At 42.2% G+C, this 13,499-nt stretch overlaps 1 protein-coding gene across 2 annotated transcripts in view; it reads left to right on the top strand.

Moving 5' to 3' along the window:
- The window catches only part of pdgfrb (platelet-derived growth factor receptor, beta polypeptide), a 54,227-nt gene that overhangs the window by 13,884 nt on the left and 26,844 nt on the right, over positions 1–13,499 (top strand). For both annotated transcript variants that reach the window (XM_035762757.2, XM_035762749.2), the window contains exons 2-7: positions 8,964–9,037; positions 9,398–9,679; positions 10,143–10,400; positions 10,758–10,888; positions 12,131–12,296; positions 13,229–13,409. In XM_035762757.2, coding sequence (XP_035618650.1) covers positions 8,989–9,037; positions 9,398–9,679; positions 10,143–10,400; positions 10,758–10,888; positions 12,131–12,296; positions 13,229–13,409 — 1,067 coding nt within the window. In that variant the 5' untranslated portion in view covers positions 8,964–8,988. The remainder of the gene's footprint in view (positions 1–8,963; positions 9,038–9,397; positions 9,680–10,142; positions 10,401–10,757; positions 10,889–12,130; positions 12,297–13,228; positions 13,410–13,499) is intronic.

Raw genomic sequence — 13,499 nt, 5'->3', positions numbered from 1 at the left:
GCTAAAATTGGCTAGCATTGGCTAGTAGCGAGCCCCGTTATGGCCAAATCGACCAGGAAATGATAAGAGAGCTGTGAAAAGAGAGCTTAGCTATATTACTGTACTGAACAACACTGCCTCATGTGAAAAGAGAGCTTAGCTATATTGCTAGCTAGCTACCAACAGCAAAACAACTTACTCATTTGTCATTTGCCTTCCTGGTCCAACTGGTCTAGGCTACTGCTACCAGTTGATCTTGGAGGTTCTGAAGAACGTCTCAAGCACACTGATATCCATATGTGCATCGAAACTTTGTTGGTCTGTCACAAACACACATTCCATGGGGTCTGCATTGGCTGTCCTTGAACGAATTCATTGCAGCACAGACATTCCTCCCGAACAGGCACCACCAGTCTGACTGTAGCTACCCATCGCTGCTTGCTGTTCTCACTGTCTCAACTCCTCTTCTCTTTATTCCGGCTCAAATTAATAGGGCAGTATGTCTCTATGTTAGTATGTAAAAGAACAGCTCTTCTTGGAAAGAGGAATAATCAGAAGCAGTCATTGTAATTATTTAGCTGGCCATCTCGGCTAGACAGTGCACAGTAACATAGCTCCTGTGAACCTGTAGAAACTAGTACCACCCCCACTTTGAAAAGACTGCCTTCGAAGGTGAGAACACAATTGGACATGGAAGTAGGGCTCCCGTCAGGCTGTAGTCTTCACAAATTCAGGGGAAATTAGTCAACCTAGATATCCTGCAATACCGTGGCAGATAGGAAAATCCCTATTGAACAAGGACAACCATATCTACTCTCTGCTCGCATGGTCGTGCATGGCGCTCAACCTTTGCCACGACCAAATCCGTACGGGAGTTGCAGTGATGGGACAAGACTCTAACTACCAAAATTGTGGAGAAAAAGGGGTAAAAAGTACACAAAAGTAAATAATAATAATAATGTGGGTGTGTTTGTAAATTCACTCTGGAGTGCCAGAGTGCGCTCCGAGTGTGCTCTGGGCATTTGTAAATTCAGATTTTTGTCTGTTTGTAAATTCAGAGCGCACACTGGATGCTCTAGCTGAGGAGTAGGGTTGATCTGAGCATTCGGGCCTCACAACAGCAGTCAAGCACCCAAGCTAACTGGCTAAAGTTGGCTAGTTTGCTAGTTACTTCCAGACACAAATGAGAACACCTCACTCTGATAATTTTGCTCACCCGAGCACCCTAGGCTGTTTTCATGTTATCTAGAGCATTAGTGACTGTAACTGTAACTGTAAGCTGCTGACAACAATATAATTACGTTTTTTTGCTGACATTTACTGACACTGGTCATATACATATTCATAAATTCATCAGTTATTCTGCGCTCTGGCACACTCAGACGAGAGTGCTCTGAAATCAGAGTAGATAGCCAAAATGTATTTGCAAATGCACCCAGTGTTGCTTCACGTGCATCTTGTCACTATGGTCTAAGTCAATGTATTTTTATCCATCTCCTCTGGGATCAACTGGAACCAACAGCAGCTTGTATTATCTGGGCCGTTCAGGGTTACTGAAGCACAGCCAGGACCTCTTGGCATATCCTCCCATGGTTCACTGTCTTCACGCTTAATAAAAGTTCCATTCCTCACACAGAGTCCTGACCTGGACATAGATCTACTCTGCGCATACACATTTGTATCTACTTACACCCCTCCTCGACAGCCTCACTTTACAATACCACAGAGTAGCTGATGCACTTTGTCTTTCCCAGAAGCATTTAATGTGCATAGGCACGAGCAGTGAGTGTTTTCCTATCCTCAGGGTCAACTCTGATGTCCACTCTCCAGACCTCTCCTCATCGCCACTCGTGAACGTATGCAGTGGTTTGCAAAACTATTCACCCCCTTGGCATTTTTCCAATTTTTTTGCCTTCCAACCTGGAATTAAAATTGATTTTTGAGGGGTATGTATCATTTGATTTACACAACAGGCCTACCACTTTGAAGATGCAAAATACAGAAAACTTGAGCATGCATAACTATTCACCCTCCCAAAGTCAATACATTGTAGAGCCACCTTTTGCACCAAAAAGCTCAATTTTAGTTCTCATCTGACCAGCACCTTCTTCCATATGTTTGGGGAGTCTCCCACATGCCTTTTGGTGAACACCAAACATGTTTGCTTATTTTTTTCTTTAAGCAATGCCTTTTTTTCTGGCCACTCTTCCGTAAAGCCCAGCTCTGTGGAGTGTACGGCTTAACGTGGTCCTATGGACAGATACTCCAATCTCCGCTGTGGAGCTTTGCAGCTCCTTCAGGGTTATCTTTGGTCTCTTTGTTGCCTCTCTGATTAATTATCTCTATGACTGGTCTGTGAGTTTTGGTAGGAGGCCCTCTCTTGGCAGGTTTGTTGTGGTGCCATATTCTTTCCATTTTTGAATAATGGATTTAATGGTTCTCTGTGGGATGTTCAAAGTTCCTGATATTTTTATATAACCCAACCCTGATCTGTACTTCTCCACAACTTTGGCCCTGACTTGTTTGGAGAGCTCCTTGGTCTTCATAGTGCCACTTGCTTGGTGGTGCCCCTTGCTTAGTGATGTTGCAGACTCTGGGGCCTTTCAGAACAGGTGTATATATATATATATATACTGAGATCATGTAACAGATCACGTGACACTTAGATTGCACAAAGGTGGACTTTATTTAACTAATTATGTGACTTCTGAAGGTAGTTGGTTGCACCAGATCTTATCTAGGGGCTTCATAGCAAAGGGGCTGAATACATATGCACCACTTTTCCATTTTTTTCCCTTCACCAATATGGACTATTTAATGTATGTCCATTACATGAAATTAAAATAAAACCCCATTTAAATTACAGGTTGTATTGCAACAAAATAGGAAATATGGCAAGGGGGATGAATACTTTTGCAAGGCGCTGTAGTTGTCATATGTGACACTGTGGTGACTCGTGCTCATAAATATTGATGTACTGTTTCCCTGGTTGCGGATCGCTCTCCGAGTGTTCTGACGTATGGCCTTCTGGGACGGCGTGACCTCCAGGCCCTGGCGCTTCCGCCACCATCCCCACTCTATCAGTGGGCCTGGGAAAGTTTCATAGGAGCACTGTGGGAATGTGAACTGTACTGGATACCAGTGACACAGAGGGGAGGGAACGAGAGGGAGTGTGTGTTGAGCGTTGACTGGAGTGTGTGCATGCATGCTTGTGCATGTCATGGTGAATGTGTGTGTGAGTGACAGTAAGTGTGCCTCCTCCGTATGTGTGTGTGCCTGCCTGCGTTTGTTTCCTCTGTAACTGTGAGTGTGTGAGAGAATCCAAAAAATGTATAATGAAATCAAACATTGCACAAGGCCCTAGCTAGCCTAGTGCAGGATGACGTCCAATCCCTCTCTCTCTCTGGATCCTCAGCTTTATTAGAACCAGGAGGATGGAGGCGGGGGAGGAAATGTTCGAGTCATGTTGTTGGAACAGTTTAAGAGTTTCAGTTTGGGGAACGGAAGTGCCAAGGGCAGTTTCTTTACACAGGCTTAAAGATCTAAAGATATACTGTATCCAAGTTTGAGTAACAGTTAGCTGGATAGTCAGGGGATTTCAAATATTAACAAATTCATATTTTTTTTATATAGAACCTTTCATAGGCTAGAATACTTGTTGCACAAAGTGCTTTACAGTAATCAAAGCAACAGTAATACTTTTCCCAGCACGTTTTATGATTCTGTTGATTACTTCTAAAAATAGAACAATTATTATACAGTATTTCAAACTGTATATGACAATGTATGAAACATTGTCTTGTGAGGAGGACCATCTTCATGGTGATGGAACAGTTCCACAGTTGTATCGTGATCAAATGAGAAGTTGGATCATTTTTACTACACATGCTTTTAATAGTACGCATTAAGTAATCCAGTTCAAAACAGAATTTAAACAATTTTAAGTGCCCACAATTATTTTTAAGATCAATTTCAATGTTTCCACTAAGGATTCCTCCTCCTCTTGCTTCTCCTCCCTCTCTTCCCAGGGCTTCTTTCTTCCGCCCTCTCTCCATTTCCCACCCTCCTCCTGCGTACAGGCCTGTGATCTATCCTTAACTGTTTCCAGACGCCTGCTGCTGCACCCCTTCCCTGTGCCCCCTTAACACCCCCCCACTTCCACCCACAAGAACCTCCACCCCTCTTTCCCTCTCTCCTTCCATCACATTATCTGTGTTGTCGATATTTCTCTCGGTCCTCTTTCCCTCTAATGATGCAGTGTTTACTCAGGAATACTTTCCAGCTCTCTCATTGGCTGTCTGTAGTCAATGATGGGTGAGCCATGTCACCTTCAACCTCCATTGATCTCTGACATGATGCTGACGCTGAAGTGATGATATTGCTCTTAAAACATCAAAACCAGTCTGCGTCTCAAAAAAAGGGGGGTCTGGTAGTGAACCTCAGTGTCTTCAGAAAGTATTCACACCCCTTTACTTTTTCTACATTTTGTTGTGTTACAGCCTGAATTTAAAACGGATTACGTTTAGATTTTTGTTGGTCACTGGCCTACACACAATACCCCATAATGTCAAAGTGGAATTATGTTTTTTGACATTTTACAAAATACAAATAAAAAGCTGAAATGTCTTGTGTCAATAAGTATTCCATCCTTTTCTCATGGCAGGCCTAGGAGGAGAAATGTGCTTAACAAGTCACATCATAAGCTGCATGAACTTACTCTGTGTGCAATAATAGTGTTTAACATATATTTTTTTATGACTACCTCATCTTTGTACCGAACACATACAATTATCTGTCAGGTCACTATGTCGAGCAGTGAATATCTAACACAGATTCAACCACAAAGACCATGGAGATTTTCCAATGCCTCGCAAAGAAGGGCACCTATTGGTAGGTAGTTAAAAAATTTAAAAAGCAGACATTGAATGTCCTTTTAAGCATGGTGAAGATATTAATTACACATTGGATGTTGAATCACACCCAGTCATTACGAAGATACATGCATCCTTCCTAACGCAGTTGCTGCAGAGGAAGGAAACCACTCAGGGATTTCACCATCAGGCCAATGGTGACTTTAAAACCGTTTCAGTTTAAAACTTGTTAGGGCTGCAATCCCGGGATAATTGTCATGAACAACCGCTGAATTGCATAGCGCCACATTCATACAATATTACTAAAAATATTTATATTCATGAAATCACAAGTGCAATATAGGAATACACAGCTTAGCCTTTTGTTAATCCACCTATCGTGTCAGATTTTGAAAATATGCTTTACAGCGAAAGCAATCCAAACGTTTGTGTAAGTTTATCGATCGCTCGACAAAACATTATGTACACTTAGCATCAAGTAGCTTGGTCACGAAAATCAGAAAAGCAATTAAATTAATTGTTTACCTTTGATGTTCGGATGTTTTCATTCACAAGACTCCCAGTTACACAATAAATGTTCCTTTTGTTCCATACATTTTTTTTTATATCCAAAATACCTCAGTTTGTTTGGAGCGTTATGTTCAGAAATCCAAAGGACATAGCGGTCACGACAACGCAGACAAATTCCAAATAGTTTCCGTAATGTCCACAGAAACATGTCAAACGTTTTTTATTACCATTCCTCAGGTTGTTTTTAAAATATATCATCGATAATATATCAACCGCAACTGTCTTTATCAGTAGGAGAGGGAAAGGCAATGGCAGCCCAAACTCTGTTACACATACAAAACGCTGCTGGCACCCGGCCATACAATGACGCGATGTTATCGTTCTCGCTCATTTTTTCAAAATAAAAGCCTGAAACTATGCCTAAAGACTGTTGACACCTTGAGGAAGCGATAGGAATCTGGTTGATATCCCTTTAAATGGAGCAAAGGCAGGCTATGGAACATGGAATTTTCAAAATAGAAGCCACTTCCTGGTTTGATTTTCCTCAGGGTTTCATCTGCAATATCAGTTCTGTTATACTCACAGACAATATTTTGACAGTTTTGGAAACTTTAGAGTGTTTTCTATCCAATACTAATAATAATATGCATATATTAGCAACTGAGACTGAGGAGAAGGCCGTTTAGTTTGGGCCACTTATTCATCCAAGCTACTCAATACTGCCCCCCAGCCATAAGAAGTTAAAGGCTGTGATAGGAGAAAACTTTGGATGGATTAATAACATTGTAATTAGTCTACAATACTAACCTATTTGACAGAGTATTAAGAAAGAAATCCTAGAGGAAAACCTGGTTTAGTTTGCTTTCCACTAGACACTGGGAGATTAATTCACCTTTCAGCAGGACAATAACCTAAACACAAGGCCAAATCTACACTGGAATTGCTTACCAAGACGACAGTGAATGTTCCTGAGTGTCCGAGTTACTTAAATCCGCTTCAAAATCTATGGCAAGAAGAATTTTGAAAAGAATGGTGGGAAAATGTTGCACAATCCAGGTGCGGACAGCTCTTATGCCTTGCTCACACTGCAGACCTTAATGCTCAAATCAGTTTTGGAATACTGACTGTCCAAACAACAAGTTACAAGTGACCAAATCGGATTTGTGTATATTCAGACAGCAGTCACTTGCTGATATGGCTATGCTAGTTGTCATATAATGACGGGTGTGTAGGCTGATTGGTGGTCGTGCTTCCTATAGCTCAGAAGTTAGCAGGTGACAACAATGCTTACCATTGGATGTTTCCCAGTTACATTGAATGTTCTAAGTCATAGTATTAGAACACCTTTAAAGCACCAAAGAATAAGATGATCCAACTTTCAAAATAAGTCATTTTTGGTTAGCCACAGCAGTCAACTAGCTAGCTAGGTAGCTGTTTAGCTTTCTATCACATTTCAAACACTAATTTGTTTGCAAACAATGAACAAGTTAGGTACCACATCTTGTTCTTGTCAAACTGTCAATAGAGTAGCTAGCAAGCAACAAGACATGCCAAATAATAGTCTAACAACCACTTGAGGGCAAATAAATCAGATTTGACACGATTTGCTAGGCCAGGAATCTCATTTCAACCATATCTGAAGGTGGTTTGAAATGTGGATTGAAATATCAGATTCCATATGGCTTTTGGGTGTTCAGACTGCAGGAAAAATAACAGATTCGCATCGGATACGGAAAAAATATTGATTGGTGTCACTTCAAACTGCCAATGTGAACAAGGCTTTAGAGACTTACCCAGAAACACCCACAGCTGTAGTCACAGCCAAAGATGATTACAACATGTATTGACTCAGGGGGTTGAATACTTATTTAATCAAGATATACTAGCGCTAGATTTTTTATATTTTTATTTTTACAATTGATATATTTTTCTTCCACTTTGACATTACATAGTATTTTGTGTAGATCATTGACAAAAAATTACAACTATGGGCCTCCCGAGTGGCACAACAGTCTAAGGCACTGCATCGCAGTGCTTGAAGCGTCACTACCAACCCAGGTTTGTTACCAGGCTGTGTCACAACCGGCCGTGACCGTGAGAGTCCCATAGGGCGGCACATATTTTGCCCAGCGTCATCCGGGTTAGGTGAAGGGTTTGACCGGGGCTTTACTTGTCTCATCATGCACCTACAGGCTGACTTCCGGTCGTCAGTTGAACAGTGTTTCCTCCGACACATTGGTGCAGCTGACTTCCGGGTTAAGCGGGTCTTGTTTCTGAGGACGCATGACTCGACCTTCACCTCTCCCTAGCCCCGTTGGGGAGTTGCAGCGATGAGAGAAGATCGAAATCCATTTTATTCTTACTTTGTAACACAACAAAATGTCATGGGATGTAAATAATACTTTCTGAAGGGGAAGAGGGTGTCATTTGAGATTTTACCTCAGTGTTGAGTTTTAAAATACGAAACAAAACATTGTATCACCATAGCAGCTTATCAGTAAACAAAACCCCAAATATGGTTTGCTATTGCCGTTCTGTGGTTGCCGCTATTGCCTAATTACTTTTGTTTACTTGGAATCCAATTAAGGGTTCAACACGACAGTGGAGAAGTTTTATACCCAGCAGCATTGTTGGGGAATAGGGTATAATTTGAGATTTTGCCTCAGTGTTGTGTTTTAAATCACGAAACTGCACATTGTATCACCATAGCAGCTTATCAGCAAACAAACTCCAGAATATGGTTTGTTGTTGCCGTTCTGTGGTTGCCTTTTGTTTACTTGGAATCCAGTGAAGGGTTTTGACACGACAGTGGAATAGTTTTAGCCCCAGCAGCAGAGTGTTGCGGAGGCACACACTGACCCGTTCGTTAGTTAGACAGAACGCTGGCAAAACAAGAACAAAAACTCTCCGACATTGTTCTGTCCCTGTGCAGCGAGCCATCACATACCTCTCATGTGAACCCATTCAGAACATAGAACCGGAATGTTGTGTACAGAACTCACATCTCATTATTGAGAGGGGAGTAACCTTCCATTGTATTTTAAGAGCCGCATCTACTCTGTTAAGTCCATGTCTATGATTAGCCCTGTGTTCTTTCTGTGGCATACAGTATCTTTGGATTAGGAACAGATTGTGCTGTCATGACACGTGATTTATATAGTAAGCTCCCAACTTGGTTTCGACCTAACCTTGTTGGTCTTACAAGGGTAAAATGCATCCAACATGATATGAGCGTATCAGTAGTGTATGTGAAGAGTTATTAAGAAGATGTTATGAGTTCAGAATGTTCAGACCAACTCTGAGTCCCACCCTCCCCATGTCCCGATCCCCGAGCTGTCCGAATGCCTGAGCTCACTAGTAACCAGCGTAGGAGGGAACAACACCCTTGCGCTAACCTTGGAGTCGTCTATGTCTCTCTCTCAATAATTTTGTCATAAGCCATTTACTGTATGAAGGACAAGTGTAAAATAGAAACTCTGGGTAGGGAGTTTGTCTTTAACACAAGGGTCAAACTCAATATGCTGGGAGGAATGTCGTGAAGAAAACAGGGGCTATAATTGAGACTACAATATTCAGTGTTTTTGTTTTGAAATCTGTTTGCAGAATAATTCTCCTGAAGCGTATCACCATGAGGAGTGTCAGAGTATGCACTCTCCATCTGACAACAATTCTTACAGGTGAGAGAAACAACCACACATCTACTGAAATATCATGAAAATAAACTGTGAGATATAACATGACCAGAGCCTGAGTCTTTCCTAGTTAGGTTAAATGGTAGGGAAAAACTCCTGAACTTTGTATCCAGCTAATTTGCCATAGAGATTGCTCTTTATTGTGGATGGAAAAGAGCATTGATCAGCTTAAAAGGATCTGTCAACATCCCTCCTCCATAACCCACCAGACTGGTCACTTCCGTCATCGCTGTGTAATTGGACGGATATCTGAGTTGTTATTGCTATCTTAACCTTTGACCCTTGACCTGAAGATCTAGCTATTTGATCCCGAACCTGACCTTTTCTTGTTTGTGTTGACTGCAGCTCTTTTACACTTCTGTCCTGAGTTCTGTTGCCTGGAGATCTCCCCTAGCAACAGTGAAGTCGTCATGACAGCGGGTGACTCCATGATCATTACCTGTTCTGGCTGGGGGACGGTCGAATGGAGGTTCAAGCGGGATGACAACGTTCCCTATTTTGGAGTGGAGAACCAGAACACAACCAGTGTTCTCATTCTGGACAATGTGACGTGGAGCCAAACGGGAGTATATGTCTGCACCGAGGCTTGGACTGACGAGACTATAGAGGTGGCAGTCTTTGTTCCGGGTGAGAACACTGTTATAACTTTAAAATTAGATTAAGATCACATTATTGGTCAATAGAGACACACACACAGCTTTTTTTGGAGAGGTGCGCAGGGGTGCCACGCTCGGCACCATTGTAGTGTGGTTTAAGTGCCTTGCTCAAGGGTACAGCGGCATCTAGGATTTGACACCAGCAACCCTCTGGTTACTGGCTCGTCTCTAACTGCTAGGCTACCTGCCGCCCTCTTTACACTCTGTCACAGCTATTGTACTTTTACAAAGATAGGTTAGGTTAGACAACTGTTATGTTCCCACTGCCCAGGCAAATATTGGATATTGTAACAGCAAACTCCACTTATAGGCCTCAATATCTTGGTTCAATCATAATATAAAGAATATATTTTTATTCCTCATATGGTGTGAAATGATTCCTCTTATCCCTCAAGTGATGCTAAGTCTTCCCGTCCCTCGTCTTCCTCACACAGATCCTGATGTGTGGTTCATTGAGAGTTTCCACGGCATGGTGACCAAGACCAGCGAGGAGGGGATCATCCCGTGTGTGGTCACCAACCCCCAGATCAACGTCACCCTCTACGAAAGAGACAGTGACATGAACCTGAAGGGGGTCTACATCCCAAGTGAGGGCTACAGGGCGCCGCTGGAGGACAGGACCTATGTGTGCCGAGGAGAGCTGAACGGGGAGGAGAAAGAGTCCCAGGCTTTCTACGTATTCAGCATTGTTGGTGGGTACCTGGACTGAGGCTGGGGCTGGGGGTCAGAGATGGGCCTGGGGATGTAACAATGAAGGAGACTAGAGAAGGCTTGAGACCTAGCGTTTCATGACATTCATTGTACTGTACAGGCCATGCACGTCATTGTTGATATGCATGTCTGGATGTAACAACGACAGTATTGCAAGGGTATCAATCGATGGTCTCAAGCTGTTGTATATCAGTGATATTGCTAAGTAAGCAATATGTTCTCTTTCACCTTACGGTAATGTCTAAAAATAACAAGGAACTCATTATCTCTATCCCGCTCTCCCTCACACCCTCCCTTTTTCTTTCTTTTCTTCGCTTTCCACACATTTCCCGTGTTAGTTCCGGAGACGATCGACGCCTACATCAATGCGTCTAAGACGGTGCTGAAGCAGGGCGAGCCTCTGACCGTGAACTGCACGGTGCACGGAGTGGAGCTGGTCTTCTTCTCCTGGGACTATCCCAATAGAGACGTGAGTGGGAGAGAAGAGAGGAGAACAGGCATAGAGCAAATTAAATCAAGATGTCTGTGTAGCCACACCTAGATGTGTTTAAGTCCCCAGGAAATATCATTCATGACAGACACATGGTTTTCATATCATCATTCATAATACATGATATCTTTTTGGTGGTGAAAGTGTTTTAACCTCTACGGGGTCGGTGTCCCTATACCGGGGCGGTTGAGCTAACGTGCGCTAATGTAATTAGCATGATTTTGTAAGTAACAGCAAACTTTCCAGGACATATGTCTTCTATGGCCAGAAAGCTTAAATTCTTGTTAATCTAACAGTAGCTACAGTAGCTATGACAGTGAAAAAAAGACCATGCTATTGTCTGATGAGAGTGCACAACAAAAAATGTATCACGGAAACTGGTTTGATACATTCACCTCTGAAAGTAAATAATGTACTTACATTCAGTAATCTTGCTGATTTGTCATCCTGAGGTTCCCAGAGATAAAATGTAGCATAGTTTTGTTTGAGAAAATCTATTTTTATATTAAAATGTAGGAACTAGGTTCTATAGTTTGAACCCCTGCTGTCTCTGGCTCAACACCCACCCCGCCCGGCCATCTAGATGTGTGAAAGTTAGTGTATTAGCTAATGATCCATCATGTATGACATTCCTGGGAGTGTGTGAACTTGTATTACCATATAATGTGTGTATGTTCTCTATAGCTATGTACTTGTAGATGTATAAATTGACCATTTCGGCACATTTGGGCAGACTTGATACAAAATATTGTCCAGTATTGCAATGCTTCACTGGATCAATCTTAAACTTTGCACACAATATGAAATTGTGCCTAATCTGCAATATTATATTATGGCCTTTCTCTTGCATTTGTTTGTATAATCTTTTACCAGATTTAATGTGTTATATTCTCCTACATTGATTTCACATTTCCACAAACTTCAAAGTGTTTCCTTTGATATGGTTTCAAGAATATGCATGTCCTTGCTTCAGGTCCTGAGCTCCAGTCAGTTAGATTTGGGTATGTCATTTTAGGCAATTTTTTTTATTTTTAAGTGTCAGATCCTTAAGAGGTTTGAAGGCCCTTGTGATAGGATTTCACTGATAGATATACATGTGGACAAAATCAACACGTCCTGTTAAACTTGTAGAATCTGATATTCCTTAGTTTGTACTTCTATAGCCTTCTCTCAGAAGGAATACGACATTTATGCACCCCTTTCCTCCCCCGTGTCTGTCAGGTGGACTCCATTGAGCCTCTGACTGACGTCCTGTCATCCCAGAAGATGCGCTCACGCCTCATAGTCTCCAAGGTGACGCTGGCCAACACGGGCCAGTACGCGTGCCATGTCCACGAGGGTGTCCAGGACCAGAGAGCCACAGCCAACGTCAACATCACCATCCTTGGTGAGTAGGAGACAGGAAGAGATTCTCTAAAAACAAACAATGACTGGATAGATTATTATTAAGGCAATTTTTTTGAGACCGAAAGAGCATCACCCATAATATGAACCCCAATGCACTACGCGAGAGAGAGATCTAATTAAAAATAAACCACATGTAATTTATTTATTTATTTTTTATCATTTAGCGAGTGAACGTCACTGAACATACAAGCACAACATCTGTGTTTTGTGTGAGACTTAACTGCGTCGAACAAGCTGCAAAAGGGAAGTCAGCAGAAAGTTTTTTTGAAGGGTAAAACCCAACATTTTTTCTCTTTCACCCTCTTTGAGGATTGGATGTAGCCAATGAGACAGTCGTGCCTCTGTGAACGCTTACCCTATTCCCACTGAGTTGTGTTATATTTAGGCCACGGTAAGTCAAACATGTATAAACTGCCTTCTTCATACAGCCAGGGCATTCATGTTGCAAGTCTTTCCCTCTACATGGCTCTGGGCCAATACTCTGGACAGCCCACTGGAAATGACAGATCCTCGTTTCAGCCTCGAAACAGTTCAACCATTTGACTAGGAAGCTTTGTAATCACCAAAGCCTATAGAATATGGAACCACTATACTTAGCAGCCATACTGTAAACACGGTGAATTACACTTAATACTCTTAAATAGTAGTTACGAGAAAGGAGAAGAAAAAAGTACTTTTGATAACATAGCATATACGTTAGCATGCTGTACATCAGAAAACATTGGCTGCAGATATGGATCACAAATTTAAAGGCCTCTTCCCTTGCCCTGGGTGCCTGTCTGTTTCAGCTTCTCAACTCCCATTTGTCAAGCTATTTATTCCTTAACGCAGGCTACATGTTCTTGAAGAATGTTCACAGAGGTACTATACTTATTATGCGTTTACTAACTAATGACAACCTTCTTCTGTCAGAGCAAGGCTTCGTGGAGCTGAGGTCCGTCCAGGATCGTAATGTCTCGGCCCAGCTGCACCAGAACGTAGAGCTGAGGGTGGAGATTGAAGCTTACCCCCCTCCACGTGTCCGCTGGACCAAAGATGATGCCACGGTCAACGGGGACAACGTCGTAATCACCAAGCAGGAGCATGAGACCAGGTGAGACAACCTGGACGACGATCAATTCTAATCAATCTGGAGATTGAATTTCTCAGATTAGATCAATAGAGTTTGTTCTATTTGTCGTCA

The sequence above is a fragment of the Oncorhynchus keta genome, chromosome 4, assembly GCF_023373465.1.
Source record: "Oncorhynchus keta strain PuntledgeMale-10-30-2019 chromosome 4, Oket_V2, whole genome shotgun sequence".
NCBI classification, from domain to species: Eukaryota; Metazoa; Chordata; class Actinopteri; order Salmoniformes; family Salmonidae; genus Oncorhynchus; species Oncorhynchus keta.
The sequence above is the reverse complement of the archived record's forward strand: the minus strand, read 5'-3'. Positions and strand labels throughout refer to the sequence as shown.